General features: G+C 44.3%; 1 protein-coding gene across 6 annotated transcripts in view; it reads right to left on the bottom strand.

The window, feature by feature from the left end:
* Positions 1 to 18,316: 18,316 nt before the first annotated feature.
* The window catches only part of LOC119654675 (GATA zinc finger domain-containing protein 14), a 356,908-nt gene continuing 348,975 nt past the window's right edge, over positions 18,317 to 26,249 (bottom strand). For all 6 annotated transcript variants that reach the window (XM_038060172.1, XM_038060173.1, XM_038060174.1 and 3 more), the window contains one exon: positions 18,317 to 21,090. In XM_038060172.1, coding sequence (XP_037916100.1) covers positions 19,939 to 21,090 — 1,152 coding nt within the window. In that variant the 3' untranslated portion in view covers positions 18,317 to 19,938. The remainder of the gene's footprint in view (positions 21,091 to 26,249) is intronic.

Below are 26,249 nucleotides of genomic sequence, written 5' to 3'. Positions count from 1 at the left end.
GTCTTCTTTTTCTACCATAGATATTGCCCTTATAGACTTTCCGGGTGGGATCATCCTCATCCATACGGATTAAGTGACCCGCCCACCGTAACCTATTGAGCCGGATTTTATCCACAACCGGACGGTCATGGTATCGCTCATAGATTTCGTCATTGTGTAGGCTACGGAATCGTCCATCCTCATGTAGGGGGCCAAAAATTCTTCTGAGGATTCTTCTCTCGAACGCGGCCAAGAGTTCGCAATTTTTCTTGCTAAGAACCCAAGTCTCCGAGGAATACATGAGGACTGGCAAGATCATAGTCTTGTACAGTAAGAGGTTTGACCCTATGGTGAGACGTTTCGAGCGGAACAGTCTTTGTAAGCTGAAATAGGCTCTGTTGGCTGACAACAACCGTGCGCGGATTTCATCATTGTAGTTGTTATCGGTTGTTATTTTCCCTAGATAGGAGAAATTATCAGCGGTCTCAAAGTTGTATTCTCCTATCCTTATTCTTCTTCGTGTTTGTGTTTGGCCAGTGCGGTTTGATGTTGTTGGTGGATTCGTCTTCGGTGCTGACGTTGCCACCATATATTTTGTCTTGCCTTCATTGATGTGCAGCCCAAGATCTCGCGCCGCCTCCTCGATCTGGATGAAGGCAGTTTGTACGTCTCGGGTGGTTCTTCCCATGATGTCGATATCGTCAGCATAGGCCACTAGTTGGGTGGACTTGAAGAGGATCGTACCTCTTGCATTTATCTCAGCATCACGCATCACTTTCTCGAGGGCCAGGTTAAAGAGGACGCATGATAGGGCATCCCCTTGTCGTAGACCGTTGTTAATGTCGAATGGTCCTGAGAGTGATCCTACTGCTTTTATCTGGCCTCGCACATTGGTCAGGGTCCGCCTAGTCAGTCTTATCAATTTCGTCGGGATACCGAATTCTCTCATGGCCGTGTACAGTTTTACCCTGACTATGCTATCATAGGCGGCTTTAAAGTCGATGAAAAGATGGTGCAACTGTTGTCCATATTCCAACAGTTTTTCCATCGCTTGCCACACACAGAAAATCTGATCTGTTGCTGATTTGCCTGGAGTGAAGCCTCTTTGGTATGGGCAAATGATGTTCTGGGCGTATGGGGCTATCCGGTCTAGCAAGATAGTGGAGAATATCTTATAGATGGTACTCACCAACGTGATACCTCTATAATTGCTGCACTGTGTGATATTTCCCTTTTTATGTATGAGACAGATAATGCCTCGTTGCCAATCGTCAGGCATTGATTCGCTGTCCCATACCTTGAGCACAAGTTGATGAACCACTTGGTGTAACTGGTCGCCTCCATATTTAACCAATTCGGCTGAAATTCCATCGGCTCCTGGCGACTTATAATTTTTTAGCCGATGAATTGCACGGACTGTTTCTCCTATACTTGGTGGTGGCAGTATTTGTCCGTAGTCTTCAGTTGGCGGGACCTCCAACTCGCCGATGTTCTGATTGTTCAGTATTTCATCAAAGTACTCAACCCATCGCTCGAATATGCCCATTCTGTCAGAAATCAGATTTCCCTCTTTGCCTCGGCAGGATGAACATCGAGATGTATAAGACTTCACGCTCCACGGAGTTCGTGATAAGTCTCCGCCCGTGCCCGCATTCTTTGAGAATGCAGCATTACTCGGTATGCAGCATTCTTCCGTTCCGTTGTTAGCTTACATTCATCGACAAACCAGCTGTTTTGACTCTTTTTGGGGATGGGGCCAAGTATGTTTGTGGCCGTATTTATGATAACGTACTTCAGGTGATTGTGAAGATCATTTGTTGATGCTTCATCTCCAGGATCTCTGTTGACTGCGGTTATTGGGATATCCATTTCCCTCTTATAGGTGACGCGGAGGGCTGTGTTGTGAATGGCTTCAGTATAAACTCTCACTTGATTGTCAAAGGGGATTCTGGGTGGTGTTGTTATTCGTGCTTGCAGCACCGTGTCAACGATATAGTGATCCGAGTCTATATTGGCACCCCTATATGTTCCGACATTCATCAAGGATGAGAGGTGGCGGTGTTCGATCAACACGTGGTCAATTTGGTTGAAAGTGGTCCCGTCTGGAGAGGCACACGTATGTTTGTAGACCGCTTTCCGCGCAAACTAGGTACTTCCAACAACCATTTCGTGTGACCCTGCTAATTCAATAGTTCGCAGTCCGTTATCATTTGTTTTTTCGTGTAAGCCAACGTATCGCCTGAATACGGGCTCCTTCCCTATTCGGCTGTTAAAATCCCCAAGTATGATTTTGATATCATATCTGGGACAGGCTAAGAGATTTCGTTCTACTGCCTCGTAGAAGGTATCCTTCTCTGACTCTGCAGTCTTTTCAGTAGGGGCGTGAACGTTTATGAGGCTTATATTTCTAAACTTGCCTCGCAAGCGCAGAGTGCATAGCCGTTCGCTTATACTTTCAAAGCCGATAACAGCAGGTTTAATTTTTTGGCTGACTAAGAAACCTACTCCGAGCACATGGTTTACTGGATGGCCGCTATAATATATGGTGTAGTGGCTCTTCTCCAGGAAACCGGTCCCTGTCCATCGCATCTCTTGTAACGCTGTTATGTCAGCCCTATATTGGGGCAGGGTATCGGCTAGCTGCTCATCAGCTTCATCTCTGTACAGGGAGCGCACGTTCCATGAGAAAATGCGCAAATCGTTATTCCGTTGTCGTTGCCGGATCCGTCCTGTCCGAGGCTCCTGTTGTGGCTTCGTAACAAGTTATTTTCCGTGTAGGGTTGTCAGCCCTACCCAACCCCAACCTGGAGGACCAGTTGGCACAATTTGTCTGTCTGTCGCCTTCATCCTTCTCTGTCTGCAGCTTTTCGTTAAGAAAGAGCTCCCAGCGGTCACCACGTGGAGGTTTAGATAGGGTTTGGTAGTAGAGTTGTTGGTGTTAGTTCAGCAGGCATTTCCCAGGTTTTATGATCCATCGTGGGTACCAATTCACGTTTCGCCCTGGGACCTATACTAGCCTTTGACCACCCTTTGTATACTCATCTTATATTTACCTGCACCAGTCTCTTCCTTTATGCGCTTCCATGATCCGGATTCAGTCTTTCCAAAAGCACTTCAGTTGCACTTTTGATCTTATCATTTTGAACTTGCTTGTACGTTGCTCTTCATAATCTCTAGCTATTCCATTTCTAAAATCCTGTTCATGCGACTGTCGATTGAAAATGCATCCTTAGCGTGCAATGAATTTTACATTGACACCTTTTTAAGGTTTTGTGTAAACACAAAACCTTATTAATATCGGTTTACCGTCTATCTGTCTGTCTGTCTGTCCGTCTGTCTGTCTGCCTTTTTTTTTTTTTTTTTTTTTTTTTTTTGAGGGGGTGGAAATTTTCAAAAGACACTGGTCTGGACACACCAGCGTGTGGGATTTTTACCCACTAAAACCACCCCCGACTCCCTCCCTGCCCCGCGGAACCACCATAAGGTATTACATCACGGGGCGGAGTCAGCTCACTCTAGCTTAATCCCATTTCTTCTATACGCGGCGCACGTGACCGCGTTTTTCTCCTTTTCTCTGCCTTTCGCAATTTATCTTGAATTGATGCGATCATGGAGTTGACCGCATCCCAATTCTCTTGATGTGCTAGCATTTTCGGCACCAGATTTTCTGGTACCAGCACCTCTCCTAGAGTCTCCTCTAGGTTCCTCCTTTCTTCCACAAATCTCGGACAGTGGAAGAATACATGCTCTGGGTCCTCTGGGACTCCATCGCAATTTGGACAGTCGGGTGAGGTCTCCAATTTAAACCTTTGAAGGTATTGGAGATATCCTCCATGACCCGTGAGAAACTGGGTGAGATTATAATTAACCTCACCGTGTCGTCTCTCCAACCACTCCTTGATGGCAGGAATGAGCCTGTGAGTCCACCGACCCTTTCCCGAGCGTTCCCACCGCTCTTGCCATCTATTTATGGATCTCTCCCTCTCAGCCTTCTTCGTCTGCAATAAGGGAGAGATTGGCTTCGCATGGTATATATTCGCCATCTTATCTGCCAAGATGTCAATGGGCATCATTCCAGAGATGACGAATGCTGCATCATCTGAGACAGTCCTGAAGGCAGAGCATACCCTCAGAGCGGTCCTCCTGTAGACTGCATTCAGTTTGCTAGTATTAACTGACATCCGCAACGCCTCCCTCCAAACTGGGGTCGCATAGAGCATGATTGAGGTCACCACCCTGGCTATAAGCAACCTAGAGGTATGCCGTGGCCCTCCCACGTTCGGCATCATCCTGGCCAGGGCCATACTGGCAGTGGATGATTTATCACAAACATACTGTACGTGTTGCTTATAGCTGAGCTTCCTGTCTATCACCACCCCCAAGTATTTGATGGTCGGCTTGGAAGTGATGATATGATTCCCGATTCTAACACAGGCGTAATTTCTCTTCCGGCGCTTCGTGATGAGGACCGCTTCCGTTTTTTCCTCCGCAAGCGTCAGACCAGAGCTCTCCAACCAGCATTTGACAGCACTGATTGCCTCGCTTGAGTATAACTCAGCATCTTCGAGATGCTTTGCGACAACAACCAGTGCAATGTCGTCAGCGTAACCCACCACTGTGGCTTCCTCCGGAAGGGGAAGATTAAGTACATCGTTGTACATGATGTTCCACAGTAGTGGGCCCAATACGGAGCCCTGCGGGACACCCGCGGAAACGACGTACTCCTGCGGTCCGTCATCAGTGTCGTACCAGAGCCTCCTTTCAGTTAAATAACTATCGACAATTGCGGCGAGGTAGGCGGGAATACCAACCTTCGCTAGGGATTTCCGGATTAGATTCCAATTGGCCGAATTGAATGCATTTTTTACGTCCAGGGTTACTACCACGCAATATTTGCTGGTACTACCCTTTCCGTGGATTGCATCTTCGGCCAAGCCAGTAACCAATTTGATGGCATCAATGGTTGATCTGGCTTTACGGAATCCATACTGCCGATCTGAAAGGCCGCCTTGGCTCTCAACTACTGGGAGTAATCTATTATAGATTACCCGCTCTAACATTTTCCCCACCGTGTCCAAAAGACATATGGGTCGGTATGAGGATGGTTCCCCTGGTGCTTTACCAGGCTTGGGCAGAAGCACCAACTTCTGCCGCTTCCATACTGCTGGAAATATTCCCTCGGACATGCACGCTTCGAACAACCCAGCAAACATGTCCGGCCTGGATTTGACGGGAAGCTTAAGGGCCTTATTCGGTATTCCGTCCAGGCCCGGTGCTTTGTTGTCTCCTATTCTGCCGCAGATCTCCAGGAGCTCGTCTCTGGTGACTGGCGGGATTGCCATCACATTCAGAGGTGGTTGGAATGTGTCGGTGTTCTCCTCTTGCTGGGGGAATAACCCCTGGATGATTTTCAACAAGAGGGCGGGGCACGTGATCTGCGGAGACGAACGGCCTCTAAATCGTCCCATCACGATTCCATAAGCTCTCCCCCACGGATTTACGTCCGCTTCTGAGCAGAGCTCCCTAAAGCATTTCCTCTTGCTTCGCTGGATGGCCAGCTTGAGGGTTTTGCGGGCTGCTTTGTAGGCGCACTCTTTCTGCCCTTGATCGACTCTACCTACCGCCCTCTGAGCCGCTCTTCTCGCTTGGTGACAGGCCGATCGAAGGCCGGTCAGTTCATCATTCCACCAGTAGTTTGGTCTTCTACGGGGGAATGCGCACCTCCTAGGCATGGACGCGTCACATGCTTTGGCGATGCATTGAGCCAGATGGACAGCTCTTTCCGTAGAGGCGCCTGCTATATCAGGTTGATCCAACCACACCTCTAAGAAGCTCTGCTCATCCAAAGATTTTGCAGACCAGCCTGAAACCTTTTTCGGTTTCGGGCATGATAGCTCTTTGCCCTGAGGTTCGATACATGTCTCAAAGAAAACTGCCTGGTGATCGCTGTGGGTGTAGCGTTCGCTGACGCACCAGGACATACCACGCGCCAGCGAAGGGCTGACAAAGGTCAGGTCTACAACCGAGCCTGATCCCCCTTTCTGGAAGGTGTTTACAGCACCTTCGTTAGCCAAAACTATGTCCATCTGCGCAAAAGCTTCTAATAAACTGCGCCCCCTAGCATTTGATTCCCTACTACCCCACTCTAGAGCCCAAGCATTGAAATCACCAGCAATCACCTTTGGACTTCGTCCCTTCGCGTCGAGAACAATATTATCAAGCATTTGCTCGAATTCAGACAGTGTCAAACTTGGCGGGGCGTAGCAGCTGTATACATATACATCACTTATTTTCGCCCACACGAAGCCACTGCCTGCCTGACTTGCAGTACATTGTATGGCTTGTCGACCGCAAGCCCATATCGCCGCTCCACCAGTCGAATCTTTGACCCATATGCCACCGTGACGGTGTCTATACGGTTCGCTTATGATGGCGATTTCCATCTCAGATTCGAACGTGGTCTGCTCAAGTAAATCCTGAGCGACCCTGCAATGATTCAGGTTTATTTGAATAAACCTCATTTTCTCATTGCAGTGAGCGCCTTCCTAAATTCTGGACATTTACCACTCCCGGCAATATGCCGGTTATCCTGTCCCTCTTTTACTTCGCACAATAGGCACTTGGGGTCCCTATTGCACTCTCTGGCAATATGGCCTTTCTCCCCACACCTTCTGCACCGATCGGATCGATCAATGCTGCTGGTGCATGCCTTCGCGAAGTGTCCAAACATGAGGCATTTAAAGCACCTCTTCAGTGAAATTTGTTCCCTTAAACGGCAGACAACCCATCCAATCCGAACCCTTCCGGCAGCCAATAACATCTGTGCTGCCTCCGCTGGTACTCGTATTGTGGCTGTTTGAGTACCACCATTGGCTTTTCGTAAGCCCACAATAGACTCCTCGGTGAGTTCTTTCAACTTGAATTGCTCCTTCAGAGCAATACAAATTTCTTCTTTCGATGTTACTTCATCGAGATCCTTACATTGAAGGTAGATCTCATGTTTTTGGGCACGCACTGCGGCATTCTCCCCAAGTGAGTTTTTCACTTGAGTGCGAAAGTCATCAGTTTTGGCCACGCTGGATCTTTTCAGCTCGAACATGAGATCCCCTTTCTGGGTTCTTCGGATTCGGTTTACATTTCCGCTCAGATCTTTTAGGTCGGGATCCGCTTTGACCTTTTTGAGTATCTCCGCGTAGGACAGATTGCCCTTACTGGAGATAACAATTACATCTGGACGAGTTCGCACTTTTGCCTTTCGTTCCGCTTTTTTGTTGGTAACTTTAGTCCATCCATCGTTTTCGCTGGTCTTAGGCTTCGCAACGCTGGTCGAGTTTCCTAGATTCGCTGTAGGGTTTCCTCCTTCTGACCTGTTGGTGTTGGTTTTCCGGATGTCCTGTCCGCCTTTTTTTCTCTTAGGCGCCTGCTGATTACTTAAAGGATCCCCCTCTTTTTCACGTACTCGCTTATTTCGCTGGGATTCGATGGTAGAACGGTTAGGCGTCACTTGGGTCGCTTGTGATACTGTTGACACAGCGGGGTTCGGCGTGTTGTTATTATTCTTCTCCTCCGTCTGTGATCTATTATAGAGGACTCTAATAGCCCTCACCATATTCTTTATGGCTTGGTGCACGTTGTGCTTGTCCTTGATAAACTCGGACAGCTCAACTATTTTTGCCCCAAGCTGGGTGAAGGGTAATTCCTCCGGATCGGGACTCTGCTCCCTATAAGTCCCGGCAGGGTTACTCCTTTTACATGGTCCTTCACTTTTGGCCTGTACTTTATCCTTCATCGTCTTTGGCATTGGTGGAGATCTCAAAGTTGATGAGCTTCTTTTGAATGGATCTCTTCCTTGTTCCTGGAGCACCTCCTGCTGTCGAGCATCTTGAACATGTGCGGTGGGTGTTGTGACGGTTTTTGTTGTCCAAAAAGCTGCTTTTAGTTCATCTTTGTTTGGTCTTGTTATTGGTGTTCTCGGTAAAGTCGTACTTCGCTTGAATACTTCCTTCTCCAGATCCAAATCACTTGTAGCATTATATGCCAAGGTGGCCAAGTTGTCCACCACCGAGGCACTGCGGTCGAGGGATATCGACGACCGGGAGCCCGCTTGCTCACTCTCAAAAGCCGCCGGTACTGGGGTTCCGAGCCCCTGCACCGTAAGTTTCCTCCTTCTCTCGTCTTCCATGGTGGTTTTATGTTCTGGGTATCCTTCCCATAGTCATTTTGGTCCGCGCACCAGAGATGAGCAAACACTAGCCCATGCACAATCAAAAAAGAAAAGTGCATGAACACATATTTACACATCAATAGGTATGCCCCTATCCGCCAGCTGGGGTCGCGCCTGATGGGAGATCTGGCCACTCCTCACAGGTCTGTCTGTCTGTCTGTCTGTCTGTCTGTCTGTCCGTCACACGCATTTTTCTCGGAAACAGTTACAGCGATTGACACCAAATTTGGTAGAAAGGTGGGAACTGTGAACGCTCACGCATACAGTGAGTTACATCCTTTTACGTTGAATTTAAGGGGGGTCCCCATACATGCAAAAGGGGGGTGTAATTTTTTTTTTCATCAAATATAGTCGTGTGGGGTATCAAATTAAAGGTCTCGGTTAGTACTTTTCGAAAACAGGCTTAGTTTTGACATTTGTTAGAAAGGTGGGGAGTGCGGGGGGTTGAAAGTGACCATTCCTTTACGGGGGCCATTCTCAGAAACTACCCAACCGAAAAATCTGAAAAAAATCAAGAGGCTGCCACTATATGGTGCCTGGGCTCCGAAATACCTTCCACACTGATATCTGCACAAATAAAGTTAATAATAGTATATTACTATAATTTTTATTAATTCGCTGCAAAACCCCCCTTAAGTTCATGCTAGGACGACGAAATTTCGCAACAATATAGGGTGTAACATAGAGCATGATGTTACCAAGTTTGGTGGAAATCGCACTATTGCTAACAAAGTTATAATACGTCAAAGTTGTCGCTTCTTTGCAAATTCAAGGCTATTAATGTCAATATCATCCGAAAGTGGATATTCTCACATAATATTGTATATGCATATATTACATGCTACGTACAAAGAAATGCACAAAACCTTTCGTAACTGAAGCGTTCAGCTTCCGGTTTCCCGACTTGTTTATTATTTTTTTCAGGTTTGGTATCCGCAACTGGGCCGTTGGGGTATGCGGTCTCCACGTACACAAGCAGTGCGGTTAAACCCGAGTCTGTTAGGGACTCATCTAAAGTAACTCTTACCACGAAACACGGAGAAGCTATCTAGTACCATTGCAACTAACCGGGATCACCCTCTGAGAGCATATTTAGACGAAAATTTCCTGGGGAATGTATTTTTGGCCCGGTTATTTGCGGTTGGCCCGATTATTTGCAGTTGGCCCACTTGTGGAAGTTTGATGGTGTGGTCGTGGGCTTAAAAATGGAGTTGCACTATACAATTGGGGGGGGGGGGGGGGGTGTTAGAGTACTTGATTCAAGACCGTAACGGTACAATACAGTACATTGTTGGAAGCAATGCTGTCAGCATTGCGCTCGCCTGAGATTATTACCCTGATCTGACTCAGGTACTCAATCACAGCTGAGTCGACTGGTATTCGACATCCAGTCACGACAGCGAATCCCTCTGCCACCAGTGAGATTTGAACCGTGACCTTACGCTTCGATTGCCCAGCGCTCTAACCACTTGAGCCATCCGACACACTGATGATGGTCTCTTAATTACATATATCACATCAACACTACTGGCTCCCAATTTTTCTCTAAGATGCGTTCATTACCACTGCAGAAGCTCGCAGTTGCGCGGACGGAATTCGAAGAACTTCTTAAGCAGCGTATTTGCAGACCTTCAGACAGTTGTCGGTCTTTGTCACTTGACATGGTCTCAATGGCGGATGGAGACCTTGTGGTGACTACAGACGTCTAAAAGCTAAGACCAATACCCCATTCCACTCATCCACGATTTTGCGGACTCCATCGCAAACTTTCGTATTTTTCGACCGTGGTCTTAGTCAAGGCATACCCATCAGATCCCTGTAGCTTCCGAAGAAATTCCGAAAACGGACTCTTCGAGTTCACTATGATGATTTTTAGACTCTGCAATACGGCCATGCATCCACTCTGGGCTGAGAAACGTCAACTTCTGTTTAGTATATTTTGATTATGTTCAGGTAGCATCTTCCCCTAAGTCCGAGCATTTAGGGCACTTCGAGCGCATTTTTCAACTTCTCCTTGAGGCCGCTCTACTACTTAACGTTGAGAAATGTAAATTCTTGCAATCGCAGGCGAGATTTCTTGGTCACCTTTTTACCCCTGAAGGCATCCAACCGAACCCAGTCAAGGTGCAAGCGATTTCGAGCTTCTCACTTCGAAAAACAGGCACTTGAGCTTTATCGGCCAGTTCACTTCCGACATTGAACACATCTCTGAAAAAGATGACGTGGTTGCTGACGCGATATCACGTGTTGCAGAGGTCAAGATCCCCACCACCGTCGATTTTCCGGCAAACGCCGAGGCGCAGAAGGACGCCTAGTGTGTCAGAGCTTGAGGAGCAACTCAAAATATATATTCGGGGAGTTTCCTATCTTATACTCAACATCCAGTATATACTGCGAAGCCTCAGACAAGGGAACAAGGCCGTATATTCTGGCTATCCATAAACATGGGCATTCGTTCTTGGACCAGACATTGCGTTGCATGCCAGAAGCGCAAAACAACAAAGAATGTGAGGCAAGGGGTAGGAGTGTTCCCTCAGTCCACCAACCTTTTTCACACAATCCACTTCGACATTATTGGCCCTTTGCGAGACTCGCACGATTTCAAGAATTGTATCACAATCATCGATAGGTTCACGCAGTGGCCTGAGGTGATACCTCTGAAAGAAATTACTACACAATCTTGTGCAGAATCCTTCTGTCTAGAATGAATTCCAGGCTTTGGTGTGCCGGCAATTATAATCAACAACCATGCTTTGTACTGGTTAGTGAAGCGGGACATGCCCCAGAACGCAATGGTTTCAGAAATGCATATCGCTCCACGAAATTGGCGATGGTCCTGTAAAGGACGTCAACGGGCGGCTCCTCATGCACCTCCGGTTACTGCAGATCTACTACTTCCACTCGTATGGAAATCGTGAGAATTCGAGACCGCCTCCAAAGGGTGGAAGAGTGAAAGATCATTAAAATTCCAAAGAAGGGCACCCGCTCTGAGTGTGACAATTAGAGGAGTATATGCGTGCTCTCCACTGCCGCGAAAATAAAAAAAACAAAGTACATCCGAAAACTTCGGTATCTCACCTGGACATTGCAAAGTGGAGTCCGCTAGAGTTCCACCCTGCTACCGATATTATTTCTTCTTGATATCGGTGACGATCTTCATGCTGCCCTGTTCGGAAGACGCGGAGGAGTTCAGTGCACTGTGACATTTTTCCTCAAGAACCCCGAGGAGGCTGATGACATCTGCTTGCTTATTGTTTAGGATAGTGAGATCTAGGGATTATTATTAATCCCTCGTTTGGGGCATGGCATCCAAGCATTTAAAAATAGGGACTCTTGGTTTCGTCCAGGGCAGACACTGCTCCCAGGGCAGAGGTGAGGCAGCGTCTGATGAGTTGCCTCTGCCCTGGACGGGTCATGTACTCTGTCCAGATGGCTCTGGATTTGGAAAGAGAGGAGTGAACTCTATAGCTAGTCAAAAGCTGGAAGCTTTCGTAAACACCTGTCTACATCGTACCATTGCAGTACGGTGGCCTGGTACACAAACGAAAAACTTGGTCAGTAAACAGGTCTGGCACTCGTACGCATTGTGATGGGAAGACGGAAGTGGATAGTTCACACGTTAAGGAGGGACGACAATTTGCGTTACTGGCTATGCCATGCAGTGGAATCTACTCTCCTAAGAGGGCCGATACTGGTCACCCCAAGGGTACCAGACACAGAGCAGTAGAGGAGTTTTATAAGTTAGGATCTAAAATAAGAAAATGCTTTTGATGTAATATGAAGGCTGCTAAATGCTAGGTGAAGGAAAAATGCTGTTTACAAATTATCGCCGTGGTTTCCTTCCCTCTCTTTAGTGGTGGGGTTACAAAGTAGCAATTTGTCATGGTGGCATCAAAGCATCTCCCCTCTTTTGTGAGTCATCATAACTTTTAAAGTGTTGCGACGGAAGAATAAGGTTTATCTTAATCTAAAGTATAAAGTAAAGCGAAATCTAATTTAGATCTAACAAGGTTATTTGATATAAAGTCCTAACTTGAACTTTTATAGAAACAGATTGGGCGTAAGGGGAATCGAGGATGTGGATAAGATGGAAGACATCCGGGGGAGGGGAAGGGTTGTGACTAGAAACTGGAATAGGTGCTAACGATGGCAAACTTTGTAAACTTGGGAGCAGTGACTCTACTTTGGGAATAGGAGTAATTTATGGAACACATGGGTTTGCAGATGGTTTCGGGTTGGGATTGGATAAGCACTTTTGAGGAAGTTGAAGGGATGACAGCTTAAGATGGCTTCTATGTGGGGAGTTTGAGAGGAGTCGTACAGGCTATGGTTGGAGACCGGGCTGCGTTTTTGAAGGTGTTTTAATAGTGGCGGAGGATGGAGCTATTGGAACCGGAGTCGTTCTACCTGAGATGGGGAAGTGTCGGCCTATAAGCTATTTGTAGCCAAACGGCACAACCTTGTAGAGCGTTGGGAGGTTGTGTTTGATGACAGGACATATGGATCTAAAGGCACGTTAGATGTTCGAAGCGAGGCTCCTTTAGAGCGTACTGTGAGAAACTGAAAGGCTGTCTAGAGTCCTTAAAAGGATAAGTCGGCCAAGTTGAACTCTCTTTGAAAACCCGACAATACTTTCACGAGCTTCAGACTGGATTTAGTACAGACCCTCCTGGAAGTACACCACCCGGGAGAATGGGTGAGAGAAGTGGTAGGGGCAGAATTGACGGTTCTTGCAACCCCTTCAATACGCAAATTCTGCAAGGAGAACTGGAAAACTGCGAAAGCGGCTGGTACCAAGCAAAAGGTGACGGCTGCCATACTGTCATTTGAACATTTCAAAATACCCGACATGGATGGCATCTATCCAGCAGGAGGGTATGGAGCTCTTAGAGTAACCTCTAGGAAATATTTTTTGAGGATGTCTTGCTTTCTTTCTCTTATCGAAACCTGGAAAAGGTGATTATTATAATCAAAAGAACTTCAGACAGATCAGCTTGACTTCATTCTTGTTGAAAAGGTTGGAGAGAGTGGTTGATTGTCACAGTGCGGTGGTTTAAGGTGAGTGAAAAAGGTTTTCACTGTAAACTAACCGCACTGCAAAGAACTGTGTGTCTGGGTATCACCGGTGCCATAAACATGACATCCGCCCAGCTCTAAATGCATTTGCAGCCCTTGGATATATTTATTCACAGCACTGCATTTCCTATGTGAGTGCCCCGGCATCAGATCTTTGGTTCCGATGTTCTCCAATTGCATTGAAACTTTTATAAAAACAAGTTGGGGGTAGGTGGTATCGAGGATGTGGATAAGATAGAAGGCATCCGAGGGGGTTTCGTGACTACAAACTGGAATAGGCGCTAATGATAGGAAGGTTTGTAAACTTGGGAGCAATGACTGTACTTTGGGAGTAGGAGTAATTGAGGGGGCAGATGAGTTCGCAGAGGGTTCTTTTCAACAATTTCAATCTGCATGACCTAGGCAATGAGTGGGTTAGTATTGGATTAGCACTTATTGAGGAAGTTGAGGGCATGACAGACTAGCATGGTATCTATGCGGGGAGTTTGATAGGAGTCGCACAGAATATGGTAAGAGACTGGGCTGCGGTTTTGAAGGTGTTGGAATAGTGGTGGAGGCTTAGGATTCTTGGAGCCGGAGTCGTTCCATTTGATATGGAGAAGTATCGGACCAATAAATGAAGAAAAAATGATGAGGGGCCGTATAAGCTGTTTGTAGCTGTTTGTAGATTGTGGTGGGGTGTTGTGGATTTTTTGGGACACAGTAGAATATTCCTCTGCATTTTAGGCGTCAAGTGAGTGTTTTGGTGGAACAGGAAGATTTCGTATTTCTAGCATTTCAGGCGGTTTAGGGATAGTTTCCATTTGGAGAAGTAGTGTCAATGCTCCTCTAAATAAAAATTCAAGCGCTAGAAGGATGTGCTCTTATGAGACAAACCAACGTTGTGAACTGAATTAACCCCAAGTGCCTAATGAGAACCTCTACATGGCGGCATTGAGAAATGCTGTATTCACATTGATTTGCTGGTTGTGATGCAGTAGGCGAAAGCTCCAAGGTTTTGGGCCATCAGAGCCAAGTTGGCACCGGAACCCATCTGAAGTGAATTCGGACACGAAGTCTCACCAGAGGTTATCTGGTATCATATTTTTGAGGAGAATTTATATTTCTGAGGAGAATTCTTGGGGAATGTGCTCGGGAGCCAGGCCGTTTGTGTGCGGTTGCTTCCCTAGTGGGAGCTTCAGGGGAGTGGGGTTATGTACACTTCGCAGGGAGAGCTGCTTGTGGGCTCCTTAATTGGAAAGAGGCTTCAGCTAAGCCATGCATCCACCAGTAAGAAGGCCGAGCTTGCCAGTATGTGGTGTTACAAAAAAAAAACAACAAAAAACAACAATTTTTTATTTATTAGAAAAGATGAATATAAACTTATAACTAACTTAGGGACTACCTTAACAGTTAAACTTAATCTATGATGAAGCTTAACCTAACTTATCACTAAAGAAATATATAATATGTTGGGAAATATTTACAAAGCTATTTTGGAGGAAAAGTAGAAAAAAATGTCTACTCGTTGAGCATATTTAAAAACAGGGAGGGACGGGGAAGGAAAAAGGAATGGGGTAGGATGGGTGACATACTGGTGGGGGACGGCAATTAAAAGCTTAGAGGGATGCTAATGATAAGTAGGTGTAAAAAATTGGGAATCGGAGAAATTGCCTGTGTAGATGACTATTCTACCTTGGGATCGAAAAGACGGTTCTGTGATTGGAGGGATAAGAGGATCTGGGGAAACAGATGAGTCAGAAGAAAGTTATCTTCAACGATCTCGATCTGCATGGCTTTGGAGACAAGAGGATTGGGATAGGATTGACACTTGACCACGAAGTTGGGGGCATGACGCCCAAGGAAGGCATCAATACGTGGGGTTTGGCAGGACTTGTAGAGGATCTGGTTGGAAATGTACTTGGAGCGGTCCTCGTTTTTAAAAATCTTGGGGCAGTGGCGAAAGATCCTGCGCTAAGGCGGAGTCGTTCCATTTGGGATGGGGAGCAATCAGACCAGAAAATGAAGCCGAAAATCAGGAGTGGATGGATAAGCTGCTTGTAACAAGACAGCTTAATCCTTCCTGAAGTAGGGATATTGTATTTAAGGATAGGATACAAAGATATGAAGGCGCCAGTTGCACGGCTTAGTGCCTTCGTTTTATGAGGAACGTGGGAGAGGCGGGAATTTATTGTCACTCCGGGGTAAGTGACTTTTTTTACAGTAGGAATGGGATGGGTTGGGGCTAGGGCGGTAAAAAGTTGTACCTTGTAGAGCTGATTGGTGTAAAGGGTTAAAATTCTATCGCGGATTGACCTGTCGAGGGAAAGGATTTTGTCACGGAGAGGAGAGGATTGCGGAGAGTATCTATTTCTAAATTGCCTCTGCCTTCGGGTACGTTTGTATTTGATATCCTCAAGGATATTATTTGGGAGAGAAGTTAGGTTGCGGTAGTTAAGGGGTCGAGAAGGTATCAGTTTCCAGATCCCTGGTGTTACCGAAGAGGAACTTCGGGAAATCTGTGGACCTACTGGGGATAGCAAGGCTCCGGTATTGGACTAAATTCCGAACAAGGCTCTGAAGGTGGCAGTCAAGGCCAGACCAAGGTGGTTCGCAAGCACATTCGAATCGTGCATGGCGCAAGGTATATTTCCCGCCCTGGTGTTGCTACCGAAGCCGCAAAAACCACCCGGTGTGCTCTCTTCATATCGGCCTATTTGTCTCTTAGACACCATGGGGAAGATGCTGGAGAGGGTGATATACAGGCTGCTGCCGTCCATGTGAGTGGTCTTTCAGAGCTGCAATATGGGTTTCGACGAGCCCGTTCTACGGTCGATGCAGTAGCAAAGGTCGTGGAATTGGCTCGAAATGCAATGCTCTGGTGATGCAGAACGTCAAAAATGCTTTTAACTCAGCCAACTGGGGCTGGATTAAAGGTGCTATGGCCAAACTGGGTGTTCCTAGTTACTTGGCTCGGCTAATCAAGAGTTACCTTTCGGACAGACTTCTCTGGTACGAGACGGACGACGGGCCGAAAGAGTACATTGTGACAGCAGATGCGCCTCAAGGTTCTGTATTGGGACGACTGCTGCGGAACATAATGTATGACGAAGTGCTTTGCCTACGCGTGCCGGAGGAGGCAACGCTGATTGGTTTTGCGGACGACCTGGAGGTAGTTGCGATTGCAAAGCATACCGAGGATGTGGAGCTTTATACGAATGAAGCCATTCATACCATCAAGTCGTGGTTACGAATGGTCAAGCTGGCGGACGAAAAGACGAAGGCGGTCCTCATTACCAACCGTAGGAGGAACAAAACGGTTAACATCCGGGTTGGTAATTGTGAGGTCGTCTCAAAATCAATTTTCAAATACCTGGGGGTGATGATCGATGACAAGCTGAGTTTCAAGGGACACCTGGATTATGCGCCAGAGAAGGCAGCAAATGCTAGCTTATCCCTTGCAAGGACGATGTCTAACATGGGAGGGCCGAAGTATAGTCGCAGGCTACTCATCGCGGAAGTCGATCCTGCTATACGCGGCCCCTGTCTGGGCGGGAGCGTTGAACCACGCTGTCAACCGGAGGAAGATATGTTCGGCATACCGGCCAATTGCGCTAAGGTTGTGCAGCGCATTTAGGACGGCATCGACGGAGGCAGTGCGTGTCATCGCGAGCGAGGCACACTGGCTCTACGAAAAACGGAAGGCAAATCCAGCCGAGGTGAATGCGGATTTCCGAAAAGCATCAGGAGAGAATTGCGTGGCAAGTGGCAACAAAGGTGAGATAACTCCGACAAGGGCCGGTGGACCTATATATTGATCGGAGAATTGAATTACCACCTGACACAGTTCCTTGCGGAACACGGTTGCTATAGGAAATACTTGCATCGCTTCGAGTTGGACGAGTCTCCCAACTGTCCTGAATGCAGTGCTTCACCCGAGGACCCGGAGCACGTTATGTTCCGTTGTCCCAGATTTCTGCAGCAGAAAAGGAGGTTGAACAGCATCTTGGGGGCGGACACCGAGCCCTCCAACCTGGTGGAAGAGATGCTGAAGTCGGGGGAAAGCTGGGTGGCGGTAAATGAGGCAGTAACCGTGGTGCAGACAAAATTCCTGGAGTTGGATCGAGCTTGGAAGGCGGCGCCGCGGAGACGCGACATGGACGGGCTGGTATACCGAAACAGAGCCTCCCCGCGAAGTAATACTTCACGCTGGTCCCGCGGGGAGGGGCGGAAGAGTGGGGGTGATTTTAGTGGGTCCGAATCCCACACACTGCTGCAACCTGGCGCAGCAGCGTCTTTCTAAGATTTCCACTTCTATCCATAAATAAAAAAAAGTATCAGATCGCCACATACTTGCTCAATTACTCCAGTGTATTGACAAACTGTCCAATCTATAGTATCGTTGGAAACTATTTCATTGGAAGGGAGGAGGAGAGGTTCAAGTTTGGATTTAAGTGTAAGGTTAATGAGGTTCCAGTTCGCCTCTGGAAGTCGGGGACTAAAGTAGGAGAGGACCGGGTCGTTCTGTCGGGGAGTGAAATATCTAAGATCACGTCATTGTGGTCACTGATTCCGGGGACTGTTTCTAGGAAGGGATAAGTATTGGGTTTGAGGGTTAGACTGCTGTTGATTAGGAATTGGTCAAGGTAGGAATGATAATAACCTTTATTAAATGACGGGAAAGCAGGGCTGAAATGGGAGAGGTTGACATTGGGATTAGAGGTGGTTAGGAAATGGTGGAGAGTTTCCCCATTCTTGTTCGAGAAGTTAGTTACAGAATTGAAATATATTCTTTATATACTTACCTCTGACATTCCTTATATACTCACATTCAACTTTGTTTCTTCCTTTCTACTCTTTATTTCCTGAAAGAGAAAACCAGCAAGGAGCAGCAGAACAGTGAAATCCAACCATCGATGAAGACCGAAGCATTCCCTTATTGTTCTTCCACAAATGAATAACAACCAAATTTCAATTTTTTCGACATTCCTTTACTATGGCCATTTTTGACTTTTCCTCAAACTTCAACCACTTTTCTTCTAACTACAAATTTACAAATCGAGGTTTCTTCTTTCTTTATTGTATAATGAATAAATTACATTGTGTGCATGCTTTGTCTTTTTGTGAGTGTATATATATGTGCGTGTGCCTTTATAATTTTATATAAAAGTGTTTCATATTTTAATATGACTTTTGTGTGGTAATTTTTGTAATTTATATGTAACTGCAAAAAGCTTGAAGCGTTGATAGGCTTAAGGCTTCTAGTACCCTCGGGGGTTGGATTAGCTTTCCACGCTTGAATAATTTAGGGTAATTAGAGTTTTCCAGATTAATCCTGGATAGTCTTTTACATGACTTTGTATCCCATTCAATTTTCTCATTATTGCTTTGGAATGTAGTGAAGTCACCAAGAAAGATAAAAAGAAAGGTAAAATGTGAAACGTAAATAAAAAATTTCGCTTTGTGTTTGTTTTGAATTAAATTTTAGTTTTTATTTCTCACTTTTCGTCCATTTCACTTTGTTTATTGTTAAACATTAATTGCATTCTTTTTTCTATGGTTATGGTTTTCATGGGTAGTTTTCTATGTTTACATTGCATATACATAGAGCTACGTAGTCATACATAGATTTCTGGAATTATGGCTTTCTTGCTTCCATGCGAATTTCAATGAATTGAAATCTCAATTTACCTCTTACGGTTTGTGTGGGGGATGTATAAATATTCGAGAGACAGAGAAATGTAGACATTGAACATTTAAACGCTACATGTGTACATATACAATAATAATTCTAAAAATAATTATTATATATTAATTTAAACAGCTTTTATTATTTTCTTCATTTGTCGAATGTAATAAGTTTATATATATTTATATGTATACAGAATACAGATTTCTCCTTGTATATAAAACGCATCTTCTGCTTAAGCTTCCTTTATAGATTGATTATCTTTAATCCGATAACATTTAAGCTGCATATTGTTACTGGTTAGAACGGACAATCTTGACGCTCGTCTCTATACAAAGTTTTAGTATTTACTCACTACAAATTATACATTTGCTCATTCCATTCGTTTTCAAAACCAATTTTCGGCACTTCGGCCGGCTCCCCTGCAGGAGGGACGGCCCCCGCGCACAATGCAAAGTCTGATCTTGGCAATGATCCTTGCAAATAAGGACTTTCAATAAAAACAATTGAACTGGTCATTTGAGAAGGAAATAAATTCGATTTGTGGGGTCTTTATACATGAAGTGTAGAGAGCGGATTTAAGGGTTCAATTGAAGTGGATTTGGCTTGCGATGGGGATGGGTCTTTGAGGACCTCCAAATTCGGGTCGGAATGTATTTCGGGTTGAATCATTTCCTCCTTCAAATAGTTGATTCAATTTTAAAAAATTATTTTGCTTGCAATTGTCACAAAATAAAAAAAGTACAAACAAAAACTGTTAATACATTAGCAGGAATGAAAAATTTTAAAATAAAATATTAAATACTGACATTAAAAAGTGTGCGTATAGGGGATGAGGGGGAAATGGTAAAAAATAGGTACGGAGTCCGCGGAGTAGACGTACAACTAAGAACTATCATAATATATTCATAATAATAAAATAATCCAGCGTTGCCAACATTTTGATGCAAAATGGTTGCTCGACATGTTACTTTTCATTTGATTTTTATGCTTAGTTGCTGTTGTCATTGTTGGGGGTAGGCCGGTTCCGGAGCCTACGCATTTTATCCGGTTTCAATACCGCTGGCGACTTATAATGTGCTGTTTTGTTCTGGTAATACTTTTTCATATGGCTAGGCGGTGACTGCGAGCTGGCAATGCTGCTAATAAGACGGCTGCGGCTACTACTAGGGCTAATACTACTGCTTTTGCTGCTGCTTAGGCTATCAGCGTCCTCGTCCTCACTGTTCTTGTTATAAGAATTAGTAGATTTATGTATTCTATCGGCGTTAGCGTCGCTAATACTACTTAAGCTACCACTACTGCTGCTGCTGCTGGTTATCCAGTTACGAATATGATACTTTTTAGCGCTAGGATTGGGGAAATCAGTCAAACTATTTTGTATTGGCCTTTCGTTTATTGCACTTGGCTCATCATTCGAGTATTCATCGTGTACGTTTGAGTAGCTTCGCCGCTTGCCGTTCCTGTGTCTAGGACCGGTCGAGGCACTACCCTCTTTGTTCGCTATGCTTTGGCCCACGTTCGCGATCTCGATACTATGGTCCGGCTTTTGGTTCTGCTCCTGGCTAGCAGGTGCACTTGGGCCTGTCAATGCCAGCCCACCTTGCCGATTATTCTGATGATGCCTGTGCTTTTTGCCACGATTGTGTTTTCGTCTGCCCGGCGCCCCCATTTTGCTTCGGTCACGTGGCATGTGTTTGTTGCCGCCGCCATTTTGTTGCCCTGCGGCTGGAACCAATGCAGTAGGATCGTTCACGCCTAATTCTTTGCTGCGCTGGTGCGATCTTCGTCGTTCCACTTGCTTCCTCTGGCTACCGTGCCTGTGACGATGACGACTCTCGCCGCTATTATTGCTACTAGTGCCGCTGCCTCCTATTGTACTTAGACTATTGTTGTGTTTATGCCGATTATTACTGCTATTGTTATTATTAATGTCATTAGGAAAACTGGTACGAGCTGACGCCCGTATTGGTGAAGGTACTGCATGATATTTCTTTGAATTAATCTTATGAAATTCTGAACATGGTGGATTGCCTCCCTTTCGTCGGAATTGGACGACAAGCTTTTCATTTTGCCACAAACGATACTGATATTTACCGCGAACGTCTTTCTCCAAAAAGTAGCAACGATCGGTTAGTTGTAACTGTAATGAGAAGAGAAGAGAAAGTTTGGTTAATGAAGTAATAAGGACTAAATAGACTGCATTGAAAATATGGGAAGATATGAGTCCTAGTTTCATAAGTCTCATTTAAGCAAATGAGTTTTGGAAGAAAATCCGACCTTTCTCCGATCATATAAGTTAAGCGTTTCTAGAGTGGATAGTACTAAGATGGGGGACCATTTTGGTATTCTTAAGTTGAATGGTTCTTAAATTATGAAAAAACCTTTCATGGACCTGTTTTATAATCTAGGGCCTGTTAGCCAAATCAAGTGTAATTGCCATGGTAAATAATTTACTTTGAAGAAGAAAAAACAACTCTTGACCAACTGATGAAGTTGGATGAATTTTGAAGGAAAAATTGGTTGGGGATCGATTATAGTTAAGCGTTGCTGGAAATAGTTAGTGCTTGGATGGATGGGGGACTACACGGAAGTACTACTACATGGAGTGGGAAATCTCGTGCTTCACACAGAAAATCACACATGTACCACATAATTGGCACTCGTGCATGGCCTATTTTCTGAACTAAATTTTAAGTTATTGAAGTCAGAAGTACAGAAAAAGAGGATTTTTTGCATTCTGATAAATTTTTTTTTCTTATGTCAAAATCGCTGTTCATGACATGGAGTGATAGGATATATGTTATCCACAATCTAAGCCATTGAATCCAGCTGTGAATCGGTGGTATGCGAACTACAAAAGTGGTCGCACCAGTATCGATGATTCTGAGTGCCGCGGATATCCTGCCGAGGCCACCACCACGAAAAACATTAAGAAAAATCGCAATATTGGAAAGCGAAGTGGCTTTGAGATGCCGTAGGTATTTTGGAAGATTAATTTAGCATAAAGAAGCTAAACACGCTATAGGCTCCGTACTTATCCACTGGAGGGCAGAGAGAGAAGCATGTTGACTTTAACCCCTCTCCATTTTTTGCTGCATGTGGGCCTAGTGGGGTTGGCCGACAAAATAGACTGCTGATCTGGGATTTCAAATCAATTTGAAAAACGAATAGAGCTTTAATTTTTTTCCGGAGAAGAACTGATTTAGATCACGCAGTGCGGGAACATTATTGAAATTTTCACGAGTGATTTTGTCCAAATTTTGGGCGATACTCAATGGGTTTCCTGAAGCAAACAACGCATATTATTGGTAGGACTTTTTGTATCAATTCGGAACTATGGACGAAACAACGATCAATTATAATTCTATGAAACCAATTCAGTTGCCTACAGAGTAATTGGAAGTAGGTTGTAGCCGCCTGAAGGATCAGGTTCGGTACTTTTCATGCTATGCACTACGGAAGGGCATTTTAGGTGCTCTTAGTCAATTCATTCTCGTGTGGTTACCATTTTATGGAATCGTATGTACGTTGGAGATCTAGGGGCGGAGAAAATGCTCGGAAGTCGTGATGCAATTAACAAGGAGTTGTCACCTCAGAATCCTCAGATTTACATTGAAGCGTATAGTACGGTGAAAATAGCCAAGAAGAACACCATGGAAACGATGGGGGGATTAAATAGCTGCAGATTGCAGATCGTTTTTAAAACTGTCGAGCTGGAAGACACGATCAGTATACGGAGAAGGGAAGACTGTCCTGGAACACGATTTAGTTTGTTAGTCCAATGAAAAAGAACAGTTGACGATGACACGACATTTGTGACAGCATAGTCAAAATGTCGACAAAGAGAGTGAATGGTGTCTGGCGGGTAAGGTGGGGGTGTGTAGGCGGGTTAGTTTATCGCTAACCTTTTGATCTCGTTGCCTCAGGTTTAAGTTCCTGTCTGTCAAGGGGCCTTATGTTTAACTTTGTGTTTGTCCTGTTACTGCAGGCTTGTCACTTGCACAACATTAAGTGAGATGACAAACGATGAAACGAAATGTCAAAAAAGTAAATAATGCCAAAGGAGATAAGCTAGGCTCTAGGAGAAGTGAACAGGAGGGATAACTATCGGGGAAGTGGATAGTTTATCAGATTTACCATCTAAGCCACAGTTCTCGAAGCCTTATTTGCATATGCAAGTGGTGGTACTTTGAGGTGAATGCTACAGTTGTTCGGGCCTAGAATTAACTATTTTTGTGTGTCCTCTTTTTAACTTTTCAGCCCCCCTATGAGACTCCAAAAAAATAGCAGCTTCCATGAAGTTCAGTAGACATGTACCCCAAATAAAAGCAAACATGCAATCATCAGACTCTGTTTTGTGCCAAATTTAGTAGGAATGTTATCAATAGATGCCAATCTTCCTATTCTACCAGTATTGCGTTGACTTGTTAACACAAAGAGTGTCTACGTAAACGTATAGCGAAGAAAACATCACAAACATCACAAAAACTCTACCGTTGATAAAACTAGGAAAGTTATTACTTTTCCAGGAAAACCATATCAATATTTTTCTGGTTTTTTCCGGAAGACAGAATTAGAAGTGAGAACTCTGGGAGGTGAGATCAAACCCGACAAGCATCCAAGAATTCAAGAACGAGCCAAATTAAGGTGAATGCACTGATAACAAACAAAACATTACAAAATTTTCAAATAAAAGCATTTCCCTTATCAGTCGTGAAACATTGCACAATTCTATTTTTGAAAAATATACGATTTCGAAAATATAAATCTCAGGGTCTGAGTAAGCCCCCCTTTGTTTTGGTCCCGTCTAAACTTTTTTTGATTTAATCCCGCTAAAGTTTGTTGGTTGCTTCTTGAACTAAAAATTTTCAAAAACTGGCGTATTTAGATAATAGTAAGTGGGCATACATGGATTTGTTCCGAGCCCGCCATTATCGCCAACGTGTTAAATTTAATGGGCCCCAAAAAAAATGTACGCTGCAGTGTCATCAGCAAGATGCACATTCTTTTAAGCTGAAGAGAAAATCTTAACAAACATTGCGTCTTGGAATTTGACTGACAGACGACTTTCTATTTGTTGTGAACAAATAGTAACTGGAAAATTGTTGGAAATGTGAATTTTTCTTTATTTTCGGTTGTGATTGGTTTACAGCTTTTTTTTCGGTCCTAACGTGTCAGAGGTAAATGATGATGGTACCCACATAAATTTATGTTGGTTGGTAATTTATGGTTGAAATAGATAAAATTGCTTTTGAATGGGTTATAAATAAATTTATAACCATTTAGCCTTGCTTTCGATACCATTAAAGTTAAGTTCGAATGTATTTGGGGTAGGCGAAGATGACAGTTCGTTTTAGAAAACCTCTAGACTTAACTTTAGAAAAATTGGAACATTTCAAACCAGTAATAGTGAAAACTTTTGAATTTATGATTTAGTTTTTAACTAAATAAAATAAGGAACATGATTATTTCATTATTTTCAAAAATTTCGACTTCAAACCACGATCCAACGCATTCAGTTACGTTCCGCAAGTTTGTCCAAATTGAACCCAAAGTGGAACGTATAAAAAGATTTTCCCACGACCACCCTAATATTGAGTACAAACAAAATATTTTGTGTGCCGAATACATGATTAAATGATGTAAATTTTTCAATTACAAAAGCAAATTTTCTGGGTGTGCCATAGTGGCTTTCGCCATTGAAAGAGTTAGCTTTCCAAAAAATCTCAATGGTCCTGAATTTGTTAGTCCCTCTTTGAATACGTACTCTGCCGCTAATCTTTCCTAACTTTCTTGAAAAACATTATCCACACAAATCCATGGTATCTTAATTCACACGCCCTTGGACTAAGCATTGCGGCTTGGCAAAATATTTACGCAAAATCGCCTTGCACTTTGCATTATATTGAACGCTTCAGTTTACAGATACTCGGTATCATGTGCAATATTTGAAGATCACATGGGAAGGTCTATTTATGCATCTATTTCCATAATGTATGCAGTTTCTCATGTGAATATGCTCTTGCACAATTGTGGTGGCACTGAAATCGTATTAGAAGACTTATGGAGCCGTAATGTCTCCTGAGGCTTTATTAGAATTGAGTCAACAAGATTCACGGGTCTATTTAGATACTTCTACAATGTATGAGTATCTCTGGCTTAGAATTTACTCAAGCGAGTAAACTTTAATTTTAATTTATATCACTTTACCGTGAAATTAGATAAAATTAGTACTATTTGCCTTTCCAGATTTAAACAAGGCAAACATTGATACATGGAAGGGAGGAGAAAGTTGCATATGTGCAGGGCTTGGCCGTGAGAGCCGAAATGGAAAGTAGGTCTTGTGATAGTCCCACGTGTATGGAGTTCAACGGAAGCTTTTTTTTAGTATTTGCTCAGATAAAATTCAGAGGGAAATAAACATTTACTCAATTTAGTGCAGCTTCTGTACTTACTCCAGCTTACAGTGATGATAATGACTACACTAAGATACAGATTTCAAAACGTCTGACACTCTCACGTTTGTCGTTATTTATGGGTGCAATCAATTTGTTTGTTGGAAGTCGGAGGTACAAGTTTATTTCACTTTATTTTGGTAAATAGTAAAGGAACTTCACTTGTTGTTTTACTTTTTGAAGTGTGGTCTTCGCAATAGGTTACTATTACCCCGCAGAAATGATGAGTCGTCCAATAACTTAGAGAGCGAACGAAATTTCAGCTCCAATTTATATGGCAGTTCCAGAGTGTTCGCAAGAAAAAAATAACTGGAAAGACAGGTTTCAAACCTAGGTAAACACTTTGAATTTCGCTTGTCCCCCCTCCCCAACCAAATCCCTGATTTAGTCCTGACTGATTTGGACCCCAGGTTTGGCTCCAGGGACCAAATTAGCTGGCTAGCGTGATTAGTATAACTTTTTTAGTGGAAATATTTTATTGAGGTAAAATTGTCACAATCAAGAGCATGTTTGGATGCAGATCGATTCTTCACATGTTCATGAGGAACACCGTCCCGACGGACCAGAACTCCTGGGCTATAGCGGCCGAAATTTGTATGAAAACCCTAGGATCCCATAGACTCCTGGGGAGTTCGTCTCTGTTTTTATATAAAGCGCTGTTACAGTTGATTTATATCTGTGGAGGTTATTGCCCAAAAGTCAGTAAAAGGACGGACGAGAACGTGCAGCATTAGGTAGGTCATGCCTTGAACAAGAACCCGAATTTTATTGCTATCTATGTCATACACTGGCCTCAATTATATCAGGACAAGCGGAAAGTGGTTCGCCCCATTGACTTCGATTT

The sequence above is a fragment of the Hermetia illucens genome, chromosome 4 (genome assembly GCF_905115235.1).
Source record: "Hermetia illucens chromosome 4, iHerIll2.2.curated.20191125, whole genome shotgun sequence".
Taxonomy (NCBI): domain Eukaryota; kingdom Metazoa; phylum Arthropoda; class Insecta; order Diptera; family Stratiomyidae; genus Hermetia; species Hermetia illucens.
This window is presented reverse-complemented; position numbering and strand designations above follow the sequence as displayed.